Source organism: Megalops cyprinoides, chromosome 24, assembly GCF_013368585.1.
Source record: "Megalops cyprinoides isolate fMegCyp1 chromosome 24, fMegCyp1.pri, whole genome shotgun sequence".
Taxonomy (NCBI): Eukaryota; Metazoa; Chordata; class Actinopteri; order Elopiformes; family Megalopidae; genus Megalops; species Megalops cyprinoides.
The window spans coordinates 5814222-5832713 of NC_050606.1; the positions used below are offsets into that span (position 1 = coordinate 5814222).

General features: G+C 43.9%; 1 protein-coding gene across 2 annotated transcripts in view; it reads left to right on the forward strand.

The window, feature by feature from the left end:
* LOC118771155 (RNA-binding Raly-like protein) overlaps positions 1-17436 on the forward strand; it is a 68518-nt gene extending 51082 nt beyond the window's left edge. For both annotated transcript variants that reach the window (XM_036519049.1, XM_036519050.1), the window contains 7 exons: positions 7863-7938; positions 8869-8916; positions 11031-11206; positions 13008-13121; positions 13553-13719; positions 14536-14572; positions 17126-17436. In XM_036519049.1, the coding sequence (XP_036374942.1) occupies positions 7863-7938; positions 8869-8916; positions 11031-11206; positions 13008-13121; positions 13553-13719; positions 14536-14568 (614 nt within the window). In that variant the 3' untranslated portion in view covers positions 14569-14572; positions 17126-17436. The remainder of the gene's footprint in view (positions 1-7862; positions 7939-8868; positions 8917-11030; positions 11207-13007; positions 13122-13552; positions 13720-14535; positions 14573-17125) is intronic.
* Positions 17437-18492: the final 1056 nt, after the last annotated feature.

Genomic DNA, 18492 nt, shown 5'->3' on the forward strand with positions numbered 1-18492 from the left:
CAAGGACTGTGTGGGCACGGAGACTAACAATTGGGAACGGCTATAGAAAGGGTTACAACAGCGATGCCTGGGGGGGCATAGGCAATTGCACACAGTTGCATGCAAGTTTCTCAGTTACATCATGCATGAGAGGGGGGGGGTAGAGTCTCAAATAGACTGTAATACCCACAGTAATTGGAGAGAACAGATACAGTCCCTGTAGATCTGAAGAATACGTGCTGTAAGATGTGAGACTCGATCACAGAAGTGACACACGGGAGTCATATTCACACTTCAGAGTGCAGGTGGTGCTTTCATTGCGAGTGTGTTCATGTGGCTGGCATCAAAAGGTGTGTCAAATCTGCACCGTTGAAACTGGTGCGGATTAGGTGCTGCACCAACTCTTTATGTGGTTCAAGTACAGAGGCGTCAGTGGTGTCTTGCAAAGGAGTCCTTTCTTGTCAGAGTGACCGTTCTGCTCATGATGGGTTTTTTTCTTTTGTGGTTGAGATGATCAGAGAAGGAATCCATTATAGAGGTGTTCAACCAAAACAGCAAGTGTAGTTGTGTAAATAAACACTATAGACTGCACTTAAGGCATACTGGTAAGGAGCAGAGCTCATGACCGAAAGGTTGCTGGTTTGACTCCCTGCTCGGGTATACAGCTGTTGTACCTTTGGACAAAGTACTTAACCCACAATTGCCTCCATAAATAACCAAATGTGTAAACGGATAAAATTGTAAGTCACTCTGGATAAGAGCATCTACTAAATGACATAGCCTCTGAAAGGGGTGTTAGTTTGACCAGACTCAGTCGATGGGGTTTTGCAGGACCGGTTGCGAAGAAATGTGGATAAGCCATCTGAACGTGACCCACTATAGCATTCAGCCTGCACTCTCTTATTGATGGCAATCTTCTCTTTCGTGTACCAAATCCTGTGGGTAGCACATAATAAAAGGTGAGCCTTTTCTCATTAACATGTGTGTCTCTGACCGGCCGATAGCACAGACACAGGCAGACGACAGCTGCATCTCTGGGTTACTAAGAAGAATTATTCTGTCAAAAATATAATATACCGCAATATTTAATAGAATACCCTGTAGTATCTTATTTTTGTTAATCAGTCCCGGTTCCCAAAAATGGAAAAGGCCCTTAATGCACAAACCTGGCCTCAGAATACGTATTGCTCAGCATTTTGTTACTTATATGTTTAGCTTTTCTGATTCAGTAAAGCCCATTAAATTGCCCTTAGCCTAGCCTGTGACCCGTTATCAGCGAGACACGGCTGAAAGGTGATGGTGGAAAAGTTTGGTTGCATTTTTGCATTTCCTAAGGAGCTGCCAGTTTATCCTTGGCGCTGTTGATAAGGAGAAGCTTGCTCAGGTGCAGCTAAATATATTTCTGCTGCTGCCTCTGATGCCGCCGCTGCTGCTGCTTCTGCAAAAAAACAGATACAAACAAGGACAGTGGTCAAAGCAGGTGGTGTCTGACAATAACGTTTGCGCTGGGTATGGCAGCCCGGTGATAATGATTCTTCTGGTGTGCTCGTGGCACGGGAGCCGGATTTAGGCTGTGCCGGGCCCTGCGATAACGGACATTTCTGCCGCGCTTGAAAGGCGCTGTGCTGATTTGGTGGAGAGGTGCAGACATGCGGAGCTGGTAACGATTCGCCCCTGCTCCGCCGGGTGACACGAGACGACGGCACCTTCCCCCCTGTCAGAAACTCACCGGGTGCGCAGTCCCCCCCCGGGTGCCCGGCTGCGGGCGGGCGGAGCTCGCGAGACGGCTCTCTCTTTCCCGGGGATGTCAGAGCTGTCAGGTCGCGAGCCCCCTCAGAGGGTGTCAGCGCCGCTCTGCCGAAATAGCTCTGCGCGTTATCCGGCCGTTATTCGGTGTGTCAGACGTCTCCTGACAGGGAGACAGAGGAACGGGGCGGGGGGGTGATGGCACGGTGTGGGGGGGTTTGGTTGAATATCGAAGCTGCCCTGTCACCATGCTCAGAATGTCACCCTCCCCGCTTAACACGCATGGAAGAGGGGGTGTTTTGTGTCTGGTTGGGGAGATAAACCGCAAAGCATCCAATCAGATCTCCCGATTGTGGATCGTGTTAGGACCAATGTAGCGCCAAATCACTGTTTGAAGTGCGTATAATCAGGTTAATGCACACAAAATGTGGCCCAGACTCCTGCAACCTCCTCTTCTGTGAGAACTGTGAGGCATTGTAAATTTGAGACGCCTTGTACCCCCTGGTACCAGGGTGCATTCTGGCAAGGAGCTTGCATGACACCCTGGGGACACGCCTTTATCTTTAGGGAACAGAGTAGCAGTGACAACAGATTTTCTGCTCCTGCAATCTGTGTCAGAATTACTGCTCGAAAATCATACAGGGGAAAACTCATTTTTTAATGGAGCAGATTCGTATATATATATATATATATATATATATGCTGCAGGCTAAGATTGAATTACTCCTCCATTAGCGAATTTATCTGACATTATCGATTCGCTCTAGACGGTTTGTATTAGACATGATTGGACACAGCTGCCATTGTGCTGTGGGTGATGATTGGTTAATGATTCGGTTGTGGGGAAGAAAGGGTGAGAGGAGAAATGGAGGTCAGAGAATGGAGGGCTGAAGGAGTACGGAGGAGAAGGCCTGGAAGAGGGAGGTGCAGAAAGGTGAGGGAGGGAGAGGAAAAGATCTCATGGTGCATGAAAGCTGCATGTTTTAATAGCGTGGTGCGGTCATTCATATCTTAGAGGAGTAAGCGCAGTGTGGCAATGGAGTTTTACGTTTTGCTATCAGCAGAGATGGACGAGCACTGTGCTGGAGCCACAAAGAACGATTGGCTCAGAAAGCATGTTATTCTGGGAAATTTCAACCCACTCAATAAACAGGCTCTGTACTCATAAGTAAGGAAAGCGTGTGCATCTATGAATACTATCAAATTACAGGTGGGACTAATCTATAAACACCTGAGAGTGTGTTTAATAGTAACTTTATAATAATACAATGAGTTTAACAAACAACTTAGAAACAAAGAAAACAATCTGGGAAATCCATTTCCTGACATTTGAACTGGCATGTGGGTGTACTACCTTTAACCTTTTTGGCCACAGACGTTCCATGCGTGGGATAGCATATTCCGCATTGATTAGAGAATTTGACTCTGAACCATAAAGTCATGGGTACCAGTCCCAAGGAAAGACAGCGCTGTTGAATTCCTGGAAGAAAGTTCTTAATCTCAACAGGCCTCACTGTTAAATCTGTAATGAATAGCTGATAATTAGGGGTTTCGTTTACTGGTGGGGTAATTCATTCAGGGCACTGACTTTTCACTGTCACTGCTGGTTTGATGCTTTTGAGTGAATAAATTGAGCTGATAGGAGTGGGTTTTGTTGTCTGTCACTATTGGCTAAACCCTGAAAACATGCAAACCGCGGGCTGTAAGATGTCTGTTTGGCAGGTAAACAAGGTAACGTCAGCAACAGCAAGCACTTGTCATTCAGAGACGGGTAGCAGGTGCGCGAAACGCCCGCGGGCATCAGGATCCTCCTCGCGGGCTCGTTCACATCGGTAAACAAGCCATTCCGAGCCGCGCGGGGAAGAGATCGAATCCTACCCCGGATCAAAGCGGAGACGGAGGTGGCAGGAACGCGTCATGCCGCGGGAACGGGCACAGACGTGCCCGGCTCGGCTGAACAAAGTGTTCACTGTATCAGCGGAAAGAACCGAGAGGGACATCTCAAACTGCGAAAGGAAAAATGAAATGGAGCTCTCCTGCTGCTCTCTCCAGCAGTAATCGGCACCCTGATGAATTTGCCTGTTATTAAACAAATCTTTGCTCTGAATTGGCTGCTATGGAAGGAGCAGAGCTCTGAGTTCTGCTGCCGTTTGTTGCCAAGAGCTTATATGCAAACTTATCATAGGAAGTGACATTGAAATTAGCGTCTTCTGTTTAAGAACCAGAGTATCAGCATTTTTGCCTGCAAAAATATATATATATCTTTTTACCCAGTTTCCTCAAAAGACAATCAGTCCCTTATGAACAGTTCATAAATGAAGAATTTACAAGCATAAAAAGGACTGCTTCTTTAATCCTTATTATTCACCAGAAATGTTAAATTTAGTAGTTTCATAGAAACTACTCCAGCTGCCTCATAACTTTCTCCTGACATCCCTGTAATGACAGAGGGACGTTATCAGGATTATCGCTCCATCGTCTGTTGTTTAGGACGCTTGAGCAGAGCCTTTCGAATGAACGGAGCTCGGGAAAGCCAATTGCACTGTTATCTGGAAACACTGACCACAGAGACTTCAGAGTGCTGTCAGCTGCTTTTCATAATTTATTATATTGTTGAATTAATGATGATGCACAGACCTATTGTCTTCAAAGAAAGTGAATGGCTCACCACATTAATGCCACCTTGTGGAATAGATGAAAGGAGCATTGGTGAGGATAAAAAAAAAAAATGATGGCACTGTCTGGTGATGAGGAATCTGGAAATTTGTATGCAGAACATCTGTGTGTTAGCGGTGACTTTTTCCCCCCTGAAAATAGTCTGGGCTGTAATTCGATTTAACTCTCAGTCCGAGGGGATGACTGGCAGTGACAGCCCTGCTTAATTAATGTATCAGGGACCCAGCGGACAGGTTTTGACAAGAAGCAGACATGTGCGAGTTTTCCGTCCTGTTTGTTGTTGTTGATTGTGTCTGACAGCGTACAGCTATGATGCCATGCTGCGTGAATGATGCCGTGGTGCATGAGGAGAGCATGTACTGTGGGTTGCTGTAGGTTGCATTTTTTTTTTTTTTCATTTTTTCATCTGTCTGGCAAGAAATATGAAAAGGCTGATTAAGTGAGACATTTCAAATCTGTGTTTGAACAGGTGTTTGTGTGTGTGTGTGTGTGTGTGTGTGTGTGTGTGTGTATTTGTGTGTGTTATCCTCTAGGTTATGCCACCCTCCTTTTCAGCACCATGGAGAGTGACATTTATCTTCTCAGAACCTGTGGAAGGCAACCTGTAGGTGGCCCTTGAAAACAGTGGCTTTTTTTTCTTTTCCTATTTCAAAGCATTGGACGGGTGTTTGTGTCTGTGTTGGAGGATGGGTTAAACACCAACTGCCTCATTCTTTGCCAGTAAAATGGTTGGCAGCATAGAGGGCTGGTACTATTTCAAGACAGTGCAGGACAAAAGGAAACTCAAACTGACTTCTGGAAAATTGTTCCCATGAGAGAGCTTCATTTAAAAGTGATTTGTTTGTCTGCTGCAGATGAAGTAGCATGTTGACATTTCCCCATGAAGTTACTCCACCTACCTGTTTATGGGGCACTGTGATTGGCTTGACCTCAGTGTATGTAATGAATGCTTCTGCTGTTGAGTAGCAAGCACTCCTGCCAGGGCTTGTTGACAATTTGGCCTGACAGTGTCAGAGTGCCAGGTATCCATCCATCCACCCATCCATCACAACAGACCACAGCAAAATGCTGTCTGTGCAAACAGTGCTTATCTGCCTTTTACTGATGTACTGAGGTAGCAGGAATAAAAACTGCAATGTAACGTTACATAGTTTGGGCACTACAAGCTCTAGTTAAGAACCCAGTGTAGAGGTTCGAATTGACAGCTGTGCTGAATCTTGTTGATGTTTATTTTATTAGTTTGTGGCAAGATTCTTAATGCAGTTGTTAACAGCAAATAAGCCTCATGTGGCTGTTGCAGTAGCAGAAAAATTTATTGCCGAGAGCATTACTTTTTATTTGTAATCTATACACAGCATGTGGTATTGACCCACAGGACTACACACATAGCATGCAGATCACGTATGTGAGGAAGTCTCTGTAGACGGCAGTATCCATAATTAAAACATATCTGGATGTATGTGCGTGTATTTTTGAACTTGCCTTGTCTGAACCGAAAGTCAGTACTGGAATATCTCCAAGATAAGTGATAGGAAACAAAAATGTTCGCACTGGCTGCTGTCCTACCTTTAAGCGTGGAACCGGAACGTTCTTTGTGTTTGTCTAGGTTTTTTTAATCTGTTCCTGCTGTTTGCGTAGTACTGTTTGATGTGTGGTTTAGTTTTACATGCAACTCACAGAGTCAGAGTCAGTGAACCTTGACAATGGTATTGGCAGAGATTCCCGACCGTGACAGATCAGATGAAGCCACACAAACACAGTGACCCTGATCTCGCACGTTTGGGCAGCTTAACCCTTTCGCACATTCACACTGGTGTGATTAGTGTTTCAGCCTCATGTACTGATGCAGAATCACCCAGGCGGTCATTACCATTTCGAGTCATTTGTTTACAGTATATTATACCTGTATGTTATGATTTTTGTGCACACTACAAATGGAAAATTGACTGTAGCTATTTCTTTCGGTCCATGAGTCTGAAGATTGGGTATCTTCTTCAAGTTTGAAATGTTTGGAGATTATTATAGGATTTAAAATGACTGCCAAGTTTACCATTTTGTTTGTATTCATTTTAAGGCAATATGTCACTATTAAAGAGTCATCCAATGGAGCAACAAAAAATTTGCAATGCAATTTAGCAGTCCGGAATTGGCTTGTCTTATGGAACAAGTTTGTAATTCAGGTAGAATTAAGATTTCCTTTTGGCCATTTTGTCACAATAATAATTCGTTTTTATGTAAATTTTAAAAAGAATGAAATGCAAACCGGAGAGATGAGTATGTGTGCAGACGTTGTGAATGTGCAAGGAATCGAGGAAGCGTTTCCAGCGACCGGATCAACGGTGGCACATCGCGTCCCTCCGACAGACCCGTCTGCTGTCATCCCGCTCCGTTCATGACAGCTCTGAAAATGGTGACAGAGAGACGACCTTGAATATCCCTGAAGAAGGACCTTATAGAGACGGGCGTGAGCGAGACAGAAGACGGAGACGCTCCGTCCTCTGGGGTCTGCGAGGCACTGGGGGTGCAACAGCTGTTAGCCCGGATGGGGATGGATGACTGCTTATGAAATAAAAATCTATCTTTAAGAGTCTGACATTTTCTCTCTTTTTAAGATTTCATTTCTGTTTCCTTGCACCGAAGGTCTGATGTAATGCACAGGCAGCTTGGATCCGGAACACTTCAGTTCCAGAATCCATAGCTCTGATGTCATTTGCTGTATGTCGCACTCAGCTATAAAGTTAAGCATTTTGGGTTTTGCTCTGGCTTTGATAAGATTGGGTCTAACCTGCAGGGGTTGTTTTGATATCTTTCGGATGAGCACCACACGACACAGTACACAGTCTTATCCATCTGGTAAATAAAGTTACACAAGTTATAAATGCTTTTGAGGATACAGAAACTATCAACACCCTACAAGGTTTGCATGCAATATCTTGCACAGCAGTCTGGCCCTTGAACACCGCATACATCTCAACAAACTGTGTCCTGAAATGATATTAAACAGATTAAAATGGTTATTTTTTTAGATTGTCTGATAATAACTGTTGTCTTACACCTTCAAATTAGCTGGTGGGTGGATCAGTAATTATCTTGTTAGAGATAAACAGTGATGTGTTATTTCTCAGATAAACAAGGTTTATTAAAAAGTCACAAAATTACAACAAAGAACAAAAAGAAATTCAGGCTAAGATCTAATACCTGTAGGGGGTTCAATCTAACTGAAGAAGAAGATAATGATGCAAGAATGATGAAAATGCCAAACATGAAAATAAGGAATGATGATTTTTTCCCCCCACAGGGAGGAGAGGGCCGAGATGGGTTTTCAGGATAAAAGCAATGTTATATTAGTCACGCCAAGCAGTCACCAAGCGAGAGGCCTTTGTAAGGCAAATTCTTACATACATCTAACAAAACATTCCCTCTGTTTTTTTTTTTGACATTTAAAATCACTGTTTTTCCAGACATCAACATGGCTGGGGAACCCAGACCGTACAGGCCTAAAGCGGGACCAAAGCGGCCTCTCTCCTCCATATACAGGTGAGATCCAGTCTGCAGAGCCTGATATTTTTATATCTCTCTACTTTACTCATTACTGTCGGCTCATTTCCATTGATATTTAGTTTGGCGAGTCCGGGGTGACTCAGACAGTGCCCTTTATGCTGGGCCTACATTCGTCCAAAATACCCATTTGTCTGCTGTTTTTCTGCCTGGTTCCGTTCTCTGAGTATGTGTTTTTCTTCAGTCTGTGATCTCCCTTTTTGGTGTTGACTTTTTTGAGTACGTCCCTCTGTGTCTCTTTTTTTCCCCTCTCAAAATGTAAATCATTGTCACGCTCCATTTATTTTTCACTACAAAGGACAGTGGATAAATCCATTTAAAACTCCCATTTCCATCACAATAACAGAAGGCAAAATACAAAATATCTGTGTTATATAACTCAGTAGTTTGGAAAGAGCAACTTGAGACTGTCAAACAAACAAATTTTGAACATCTTTTTTTTGAAGGGTAATGCATTTTATTCATCTATATATGTACAGATCTCTTGCAAGTTTCATACTGTTGCAACTGTCTGGTTGTTGTGCCAGAGTTATTTGGACAAGACTGAGTAGACTATGGTCAAAGGCCTCAGAGGGTCAAAGGTCAACCATGGTGTGCATTTCCAAAACGAGACTCATCAATTCTAGTCCTCAATGGCCAGTGTCTTCAGGGCTACTCACCCCTGATTCTAAAGGGCTGAGATATCTGCTGTAGTTCATTCCAGCCAAACACTATACCATCTGATTGAACTAATCATGGCCCACAATGCACTGCTTCAGATTCTCTCCTAGTTATTGCAGCATTACTGTTTTAAAGAGAGGTTGATAAAACCTTCCAGACTGTGACCCAGGTACCAGGTAATTACATGTGGTGTGAAAATGGCGCAGTTCCGTGGCTCATGTCATGTTTATTTTGCTTTCATTCCCACAGCGGTTACGAGTTTGACTATGATTACTACCGGGATGACTTCTACAGTCGGTAAGTCTGCACAGACCCGTGGGAAGCTTTTCTCTCCTCTTTGACTTCGGCCACAGAGGTGTCCTCAGAAGAGGTCCACTACTGAGTCAGTAGGTGAGGTGTGAGGTGGGGCTTGCGTCACTCACACTTTTTCCTCATTGACCAGATATTGTTTGTGGAGTGGACATCGGGAAGCTCTGCCCATACTTGTTTCTGGTGTTAAAACTAACAAAAGACCTTATGCAAGTCAGCATAATTCATGTTCTTTAGTTTATCTAGGGCTCTGAAGTATCACCTCTGTGTAGAAGCAACCTTAATTTTGTAATTTTGTATGTTTGTCTTTCAAACAGTGGAGTGAGGTGGAGGATTAATATAAATTTCATTGAGTGCAAAAAAAGTTAGAAATATATTTTTGTTATTATTTTTTCTGGGTTATGTGTATGTGTTTATTTATTAAGTGCGCTCAGCTAGAGAAACTTACCAGACCACCATGGAACTGTACATTAAATGAGTTACATAAAATGAAAAATATATGCTGATGTGATATGGTATGGATAAGGAGAAATTGTACAATTATGTTTGTGCAATATTTATGAAGTAATGTTGTATGTGTGTCTTGTTTAATCTATCCCTGATGCTGCCAGTGTTCTACCGACAAGATCTGTGAAAAAAGAATTGATATGACAGTTGGGCTAGGTTGGGCTGTGGATTGTGTTCTAACTTGGGGCACAGAAATCAACATTTGTCTGCAGCATATAATTACTTCACTTCGTTATCTTCCCTTTGGTAAACAAGGGAATTCACTTTCAAAGTGGTGAAAGACAAAATTATCTCATCACACATATGAAAAGAAAATTGAAGGAATAAAATCACTCTTCAGAAGCTGATTACCTACAGTCGCTCGGCAAGCACACTGCGAGCCAATTAAACCTTCAGATCAGAGGTACGCTTTGTATGGTGCCAGAACATTTGGTTCAGATCTGTAGTGAACCATGGAAGTCGATGGTCTATATTGACAGATGAACACTGAGATATAGATCATAAATTCTAAAATTCTAAGCCTAAATCATATATTCTCTTTTTGTATCACCGAGCAGCTCACGAGCCTTGAACTTAAAATGGAAATACACTAACAAAGTGAATGAACACATTTGTCTGGAGTCAGGGAACAGAGTGTGTTGATAAATTGATGTTTTAAGAAAAGAAAAAGCGCATTTTTCCTCCGTAATGCACATGGCGATGATCTGGCGCCTTCATCTCCCGAGATATTCGCTAAATGTCAGCGGGGTTGTGAGCCGTGGAACGAGGCTTGGCAGGGCAGGAGCGGCTGTCTCATTCTGACATTTTTACGAGTTTGTCTTCTTTCTTCTTTCGGAGATTGTTTTTTAATGCCGCTTCCTTGAAAGTAAACCTCTCAGAGTAATAATCCCAGTGTGAGAGAGACGGATCGCTGCGCTGCTCGGAGACGGAGTGAAGAACCGAGGAATATTAATGACCGAAAACCTGCGACTTTTGCCTCTACTTTATACTACGGCGGCATTTCCGCCAGACTTTAATTAATGAATTAATTTAAACAATTAATAGAAGTAATTAATTTAATAAACCAATTTATTCCTGGGCAGGAACCATTTTAAATGCATCTTCGCATGGTTGCACGGTTCTGTCAGCACAGCCATATGCAGCGTAACCATTTATTTTGTAAGTGCTAGGTATGTCCAGCTAAATACTGTGGGGTTCCTGTGCTTATTATCTGTTCTAGTTCAAGAAAAAATAACACTTCAAGTCTGAATGTGAAGTACACGTCTAAAGGTGGCATGGCAAACGTGTCCGTTAAGATGCACAGAAGCTGGCACAGGCCTGTGTTCTGTTCTAAGGCAGGATTTTCTGAACAGGGTGAGTCATGGTCTGTTTTCTCCTCTCAGGGAGGGTTGTCTGAGCAGGGGGAGTCACGGTCTCTCAGGGAGGGTTGTCTGAGCAGGGGGAGTCACGGTCTCTCAGGGAGGGTTGTCTGAGCAGGGGGAGTCATGGTCTCTCAGGGATGGTTGTCTGAACAGGGGGAGTCACGGTCTCTCAGGGAGGGTTGTCTGAGCAGGGGGAGTCACGTTCCTGTGTCCTGCTCCTCCTCTTCTCTCCAGGCTGTTTGACTATCATGGGCGGGTGGCGCCCCCTCCCCAACCCGTGATCCCAATCAAGCGCTCGCGGGTCGCTGTCCCGTCCACACGCAGGGGGAAGACGTCCTTTCCCGTCAAGACATCCTCTTCTTCCTCCTCCAGGCCGCCTCTCTCCAGCTCCTCATCCTCCGGACTCAAATGTAGGTTCAAGCCCCTCCCTTCGTAGTTCACGTCTGTATGTTTCTAGATTTTAGCATAGCGGCCTTATCTTGTGGACTTTACGTGTTTTTTGTTCGAGTTTCATCAACAGACTGACAACACATACGTGATTCAGCTCAAGAGCCATAAATGTGTGTCATCACAGTATACTCCAGCCACAAAATGAAATTCAGAGTATTTTTAAATGAACAGACTGTCATTAAAATCTGTCATTAAAACAAAAATGGCAGGAAAATAATGACTAGTGCAGACATGATTCATATTTTGTCATGGTGCCCCTTGTTTCCATGGAAATGCACCAAGCACACAAAAGGAGCAACATTTTGTTGGCTAAATGATGGAACTGCCTGACTGTCTGATTGAATGACATGGACCTGGACACCTGGACACCTGGACACCTGGACGATGTGAAAGAGACAGTATGGATACATGACACACACACACTAAACATGAAACATGTCCATTTGCTTAAGTTATGTCATCACTCACTGTATGTTTATGTCTGACACAGCTAACGAGAGAGAGAGAAAGAGAGAAATAAAGTGAGAGAAAGAAAGCAAAAAAAAAGACGAAAGAGAGAGATGCTGAGTAATGGACTGATATAAATTCAGCTCACTGACTCATGCGCTCACTGATAAAACTGACCTTTCCATATTTTATACCGTGCTGAAATGACATTAAAGTTGAACGCATTTTTGGCTCATCAACATTTTGAACACCTTTGATCTGCGTCTGCGCATATGTTTGAAATGAATAAGCAAAATGGCACATATTCTAGAAGAGTGGCTTCTCACTCCTTTTGAATATCCAGCGCTTTTTGCGGGGAGCATGGTATTCTAAGCATCAGTCATCAAAATTCCGGCCCAGAATTAAGCAGCGCTGAACAGAATTGTGATCCGCTGAAGTGGTGCTCAGGTCTTTTTAATTCTGGGGTTTGAGCTGAGCTCAGAGTCACCCGCAGCTGCGTTCCAGGAATAGACCGAACGGGCCGCCGCGGCTACGACAACGATTTCCCACAGAGACTCCCGTGTCATAAATCTCGACGCGCTCTCCGTGCGACGGGGACTCAGGGGCGCGCTTTCATCCCTTTTACCACCCGGCTAATTTGGTGCAATCCTCGCATCCTTGAGGGAAAAAACCCCCTCCGTCATTTGAGGAACGCGGCTAATGAACTATTACGCGCTCCTCCACGGCTTCTCAGGACGCCGTTCACTCTGTTGCCTCATGCCATTCTCAGCTAATGATGAAAACCAGTTGGTGACAAAGCACTTTTTCTGGCTTTTTTTTTTTTTCTCGGCAGACGATAAGCAGTTGTTTGTACGCTAATCCGAGGCTGATAACAAACAGTGGGGTCCGATATTAAGCCTTTAAAGTTTCTCAGTTGAAGCCTGCAGGGTGAAGTTTTGCCCAAGTCTCCCGCTGAGGTATAAATTAGGATGTGAAGTGAAGGCAGGAAATTAGTTTTGAACGGATAGGGGTGACACCAACAGCGAGCGCGGACTCAATGATAAAACGATGATAGCTGCTACTGTTGTTCTTTCAGGAGTGGGAAGGTTAGCTCAGATTGTGTCACTCTATATGAAACCTTTTTTACACTTACATCTTCTCATTGAGCAAACACTCTTATCCAGAGTGACTTAAAAAGCAAATAGCACCCCTTCGACCCCTGTCTGCCTGGGTCAGGGAAGACATTCTAACCAGTGAACTGGTTAAAAAAAAGAACTGAAACTGGTAGCAATACAATTTAATCAGCGTTCCCTTTCGGACTGTGTCTGTCTGCAGTGAAAACGGACCAGCTCCAGACCATCAAACGAGAGCTGACACAGATCAAAGCGAAGATAGACTCCCTGCTGGTCCGGCTGGAGAGGATCGAGAGGCAGCAGAGAGCAGAGGCCGGTAAGAAGGAACCTTCAGGAGAAGGACGGTGGTGCTGGGGGGGAGGGAAATAAAAAGCGTACCAAGTCATCAGTCTTCCTGGAAATGTAATGAGATAAGATTCAGGCAGCTGAATAAAAGAGCGTGAAGGCCTGTCAACAGGCGCTGTAGATGGAGAGATGTGAAGAGATTTAGAGCTTTATTTAGAGGTGTTAGATTAATAGACCAAAGCGCAGAGGAAAGAAATGCTTTGAGCTTAACTTTCGGCTTTGTCTACAAATTAGTCAGTGTCATGCGTGTCATCAGGAGGTGTCATTGTGATGAAACAATTCTGTGAATTTCATTAGTTCTCTCTCTCCCTCTCTTCCCACCTCTCTGTCCCTCTCTCCCTCCGTCTCTACCACCCCTACGCGTGCGGTCCCTCTCTGTCTGTCTGTCTTCTCCGTGTTCAGAGGCACAGAGGAAGTATGAGGACAGCTATGAATCCCACCACGAGTCGGTGTCAGAGGCGGCGGAGAATTCGGGCGAGGAGGCGGGGGAGGGGACGCTGGAGCCAGAGGCCGGGGAGATGACCGATGGAGGGGAGGATGACTACGACGACGAAGGCAGCAACGATCTGGTGATCTGGAGACAGCAGACACATATATTATTTGCCTACATGTTACAGCATTGTGCATGGCCCCTTCTGGCAAAGCAGCTGACAGCTCCTCTTCTTGACTTGCCTGTATATGGTGACAGATTTCTGTATCTATAACAAAAGGTGGTATGAGGCAGTCACTGATGAAAGTTGGTGGATTTGCATGAACTGGCAACCCAAGGAAGAATCAGTATCAGGTGCAAAGAGAGGGGAAATAGACAGGTAAAATAAGAAAGAAAGATAGTAAGTGTGTGTGTGTGTGTGTGAGAGAGAGAGAGAGGGAGAGAGAAATGGAGGAAGGGTGATTCACTTGGGTGGGTAGGAGAGTAGGCATATTATATTAACAGCTCAGATTGCACTCAAAATTACACCCTTACATATTCAGCAAGAACAAAACTATAAAAATGAGTGCTACAAGGGCTTCTCTCCCACCCAAAGTGACTGAGCTTTTTACATTATCATCCATTTACAAGCAGATCTGAAAGAGAGAAAATTAATGCCAGTGGGGGCCTATTTGTAGTTGCTGATGGCAGTCGCTAGTGATCTTTGATCATTTCAGATCATTTTCATGTTTTCTCTGTCAAAGCCAAAGTCAACATGGATAAAGTCATCTACACATTTTGAGTTTTGTTTCACAGAAAACGCCTTTGCTGAACTGCTTAACAGTTAGCATAGAAGTTCCAGACTTTACTCTGCACAAATGTACAATCATTTTTTGAATTATAAACTGTAATAATGTAGGAATTTAGTCATTTTATTTGTAATTAACTAATGATTCAACTTTGTTTTCTTTTTCAGATAGAGAGCCATGTATCAGACATAGACAACTAAAAAGGTCAGATTTTTTTGTTCTTTCAATTTCAGTTTTTTGTATTTGCTCATTCAACTGAGCGTGTGTGTGTGTGTGTGTGTGTGTGTACTGTATCTATACATACCCATAGAGAGAGGGCCAGATGGAGAGAGAGAGAGTTCAAAGTAACGTTAGTTTCCTCTAACACTTTGCTAAATCAAAATGCATTTACCTGTACAATGTGAAAGAACGGGTTGCAAGAGATCCTAAAGCATCCCGTGCTCATTCCAATCTCATCAACAGCTTCAAATCTGAGTAACTGCAGAACTAGTAAGCTGATGAATATGTGCTAGAATTCAAATGCTCACTGCAGCAGACTTCTTTATTGAAGATTTGATGCTGTTATATTTCTCTCAAGGAGAGTGGTAAATGAGATTCAACACATTATCCTAAATAATACTGAGACACAATAAGGCCACCAGCATGCATGCAGGGGCAGTAACCAGCATTGGCTCCGCATACCTCTGACTTTTCTCTGACCTAGAGGAAAATTCCATTATGGATCCCCTCTTCAGTCAAACAAATGGGCCATGATAAAGTCAGTCCCACCATCAGACAGAGCCATCAGAGAGCACCGAGATAGCACCGATCTGCACCGCGGTGATGGAGCCGGCTGAGAAAAGCCACGCCATTAAGTTCCCGGGGACAAAGACTCGAGACCCCGTCACAGGGTTTGTGATTAATTTCTGTAGCGCTTTCTTCGTGTCGATTACAGAGAAGAGCTCCAGCGTCCCAGCCTCCCGTTGGGAGTAATTTGTGTTACTGTGCTATTGTAAAGCCTAGCGACAGGCTAAGTGCGACTCTTTGCACATGATTACTCTCAAGCCTTGGGAGCTTTCTTTTTTCCACATATTTACAGTGCTGGAATAAAATTCAGAATAATAACATTTTTGTTTTGCTCCGTATAATTCTGTGCAAGTGGGGTTAGTGGCGTTTTATATTAAGTATTTAAATTTAGACCTAATTTAGATCTGTGTTTGTTAATAAAAAACAGGGTGATTTAAAAAATAATAAAATAACGATAATTTCCACCTCCACGTAATTGTCATTTTGTCCATGTATAGTCGAACATATAAAACATCACATTGAAAAAAGATCATCCGATGTACACTTAAAATTGCATTTATAAGGAAATAATGGATGTGCTTCGTAAACATGTGCAGCCTAATTTGTCGTAAACTGTAAAAAATCGCTCTGGATAAGAGCGTCAGCTAAATGACAACAACGTAATGTGATGTCGTGAAGGTCTTCCTTGCGGTAACATTCTGTAAGTCTCGAGCCCTCTCCGTCGAAAGGGTGGCACTGCAGCACGGCGGACTTTGACAGAGGGCACGGAGATGGCGGTGCCAGCGGTCTGGAACCACCCAGCCCTCGTAAACAACGCAGATCAAGTTGAGTTGTAGGGTCGAGCCTTGAAGAGCGAGGGCACCCGGGAAAAGGCGTTCCTCTTCGGTTGCTCCTGACAGCCCTCGATAATGAACCGCGGAGATGAACCGCCGGCTGGCTCGCCGCCACACTAATAAAACTGTTTATGGAGTCTGCCGCCCGGATGGCGCATTAGCGTAGAACGGCCTTTCAAGCTGCCTGTATGTGGGCGGCCCACCAGTGCTAATTTAGAGGGTAAAGAAGTATGCTGTTCTTGTGCCCCAAAATAATAACAGAAGAGCAGTATTAACTGCAGCTGAAAGCTGCTGCATTATTAGAAGCAGGGAGAGCAGGATCAGAAGCAGATGGAGGAAGAGGACTTGGCGGTGATTCCATTTTGCTTACTATCTTATTTTCATGCAGATTAAGTAGTTGCATAAGGTTTGTGTTTTAGGTTCTGGGATTACCGAGGGGGAAGGAGGGGGAGAGGGGGTGGGGCAGGGCAAAAGTATTTGTTCCCTGGACCGCTTTTTACGAAGCACAAGCTGCATTAATGAATGAGCAAATGATTGAATGAATTAACGAATTAATGAATTTTTTATTTGCAGAGAAGTCATGCAACCACGCTATGGTTACAAGGGTCTGACTCCTCTCTTTGTCTCTCTCCATTTCTCTCTCTCTCTCCTCGCTGACTGCTTCTCCCTTCTCCCTTCTCCCTGTCTCTATTTCAGTCCCTCTCTTTTCTTTCTGTCTGTCTATCTCTGTTCATCTGTGTCTGCTCTTGAATTCGTTTGGTGTTTTCTTCTGTAAATCTCGCAAAACGAAAAAAACAGGAAACAGGGAAAAAAATCGGAAAACAGGGGGAAAAAATTGAATAGCAAATCCCTCTGCTTCAGGACCTTAGGAAATGGGATTAAAACCTCTCTCTGAATGCTAAAACCTTGGCAGGACTGGAGCGTGTCAGAGCCCGCGAGGTTTATTCGCGTGACACTGCTCCAGTGTTCAGCTGTCCTGAGATCAGTGCTTTGCATGTCATATTTTACAGGATTATATAAAAGCAGCCTCAGATTCCCTCGCCCGTGAACTCTTCCCGCCTTCATGAATTTTGTATGCGGGCACAAGCATCTTTACCACTTCTGTGGTAGCTTTAATGAGAACGTTCCTTCTTCTTAGGGAGGCCGGAGTCACCGCAGGCTGTGGAACCAGGAACCAGCAGTAGAAACTGGAGCAACCGAGGGATCTCTAGGAAGGAGAGAGTCTGGACAAAAAAAAATCTTTCTGAGAGGAAAGGAGACCACAAAGCAGGACATTTGTTTGCTTCTACGGAGACATTTCACAGCCTGAGATTGCCCGACACGCCAGCGCCGTTCACAGGACCATGTGCGCTTTTCAAAAACGTGTTTGCTAAGTCAGACTCTACAAGCCTCGAAGGCTACACACATTATTGGTATTTATTTGTATTTAAGAAAAGAGATTAACTCATGCACACCATTACAGAAATAACTGTAAGCTTAACAGCTTACCTTTGTTCAAAAAATAAAGGAGTAAAAAAAAATCTCTTCACTGAATACTTTGTCAGTATGTAGATTTGTGTATGACATACTGTGTATCAGTGCTAGTTACATCATGGGTTTATTTGAGGTGTTTCGTTTAATAACAGGTTTGCATATTCATCAAGGGATTACTGACATGTCCTATTCCTTCTTTTTGTATTTTGCTCATTTTACAAATGATTTGCTGTATTTAGCCCCTGACTCTTTTGAACATCTGAAATGACCAGTTCCAATCCTGCATTTAAAGTCCTGTTTGCCCGATGTAACAGTGCAGCCATATTTCTACTTACCCGCTTTAGCTTTATATAAACACACACACACACACACACGGACACGCACACACTCATATACACACACAGACACACACACACATACTCACATACACACACACGCACACACTCATATACACACACACACACACGCACACATACTCACATACACACACACACACACACTCAAGCACACTCACCACCATTCTAATGCGACCAGATGTGGAGTTCTGCATTTTATCTCAGTGCCCCTGGCCCCAGAACGTCTTTAGTTTCTGTGTTTTAGCACACAGCGCAGAATGTCAATTTGTGCTCATTTCGTAGCATGAACTATGGTTGTGTTCAAGCAAGGCTGTGCCACCTAGCTAAGAGTAAGCAGTGCTAAAGACATTTTCTGGCCGTGGGATTTTACAGGATAATCACACCTACTTCTGCTTGACTTGCCTAGGCTCAGGGCCAAAATGCGAGCATATCTGGGGTTAGCTGACATATTCTTGGCCCAGGGACATTTAACATGGGATAAGCCTCCAGCTCGCCTTGGGTATAGCTGACCTATGTCTGAAATGGGTCAATGGAAACATGGTATTATCTGCTTATGGGTCGTAGGATGTCCACACATGCTTGCCCTGATCCCTGTTAGAGTATTTAATTGAATTGTCTGTGGAGATCACACCCTTTGTTTGCCATTGCTACACCGCTGTTTAAACCACCATCACCC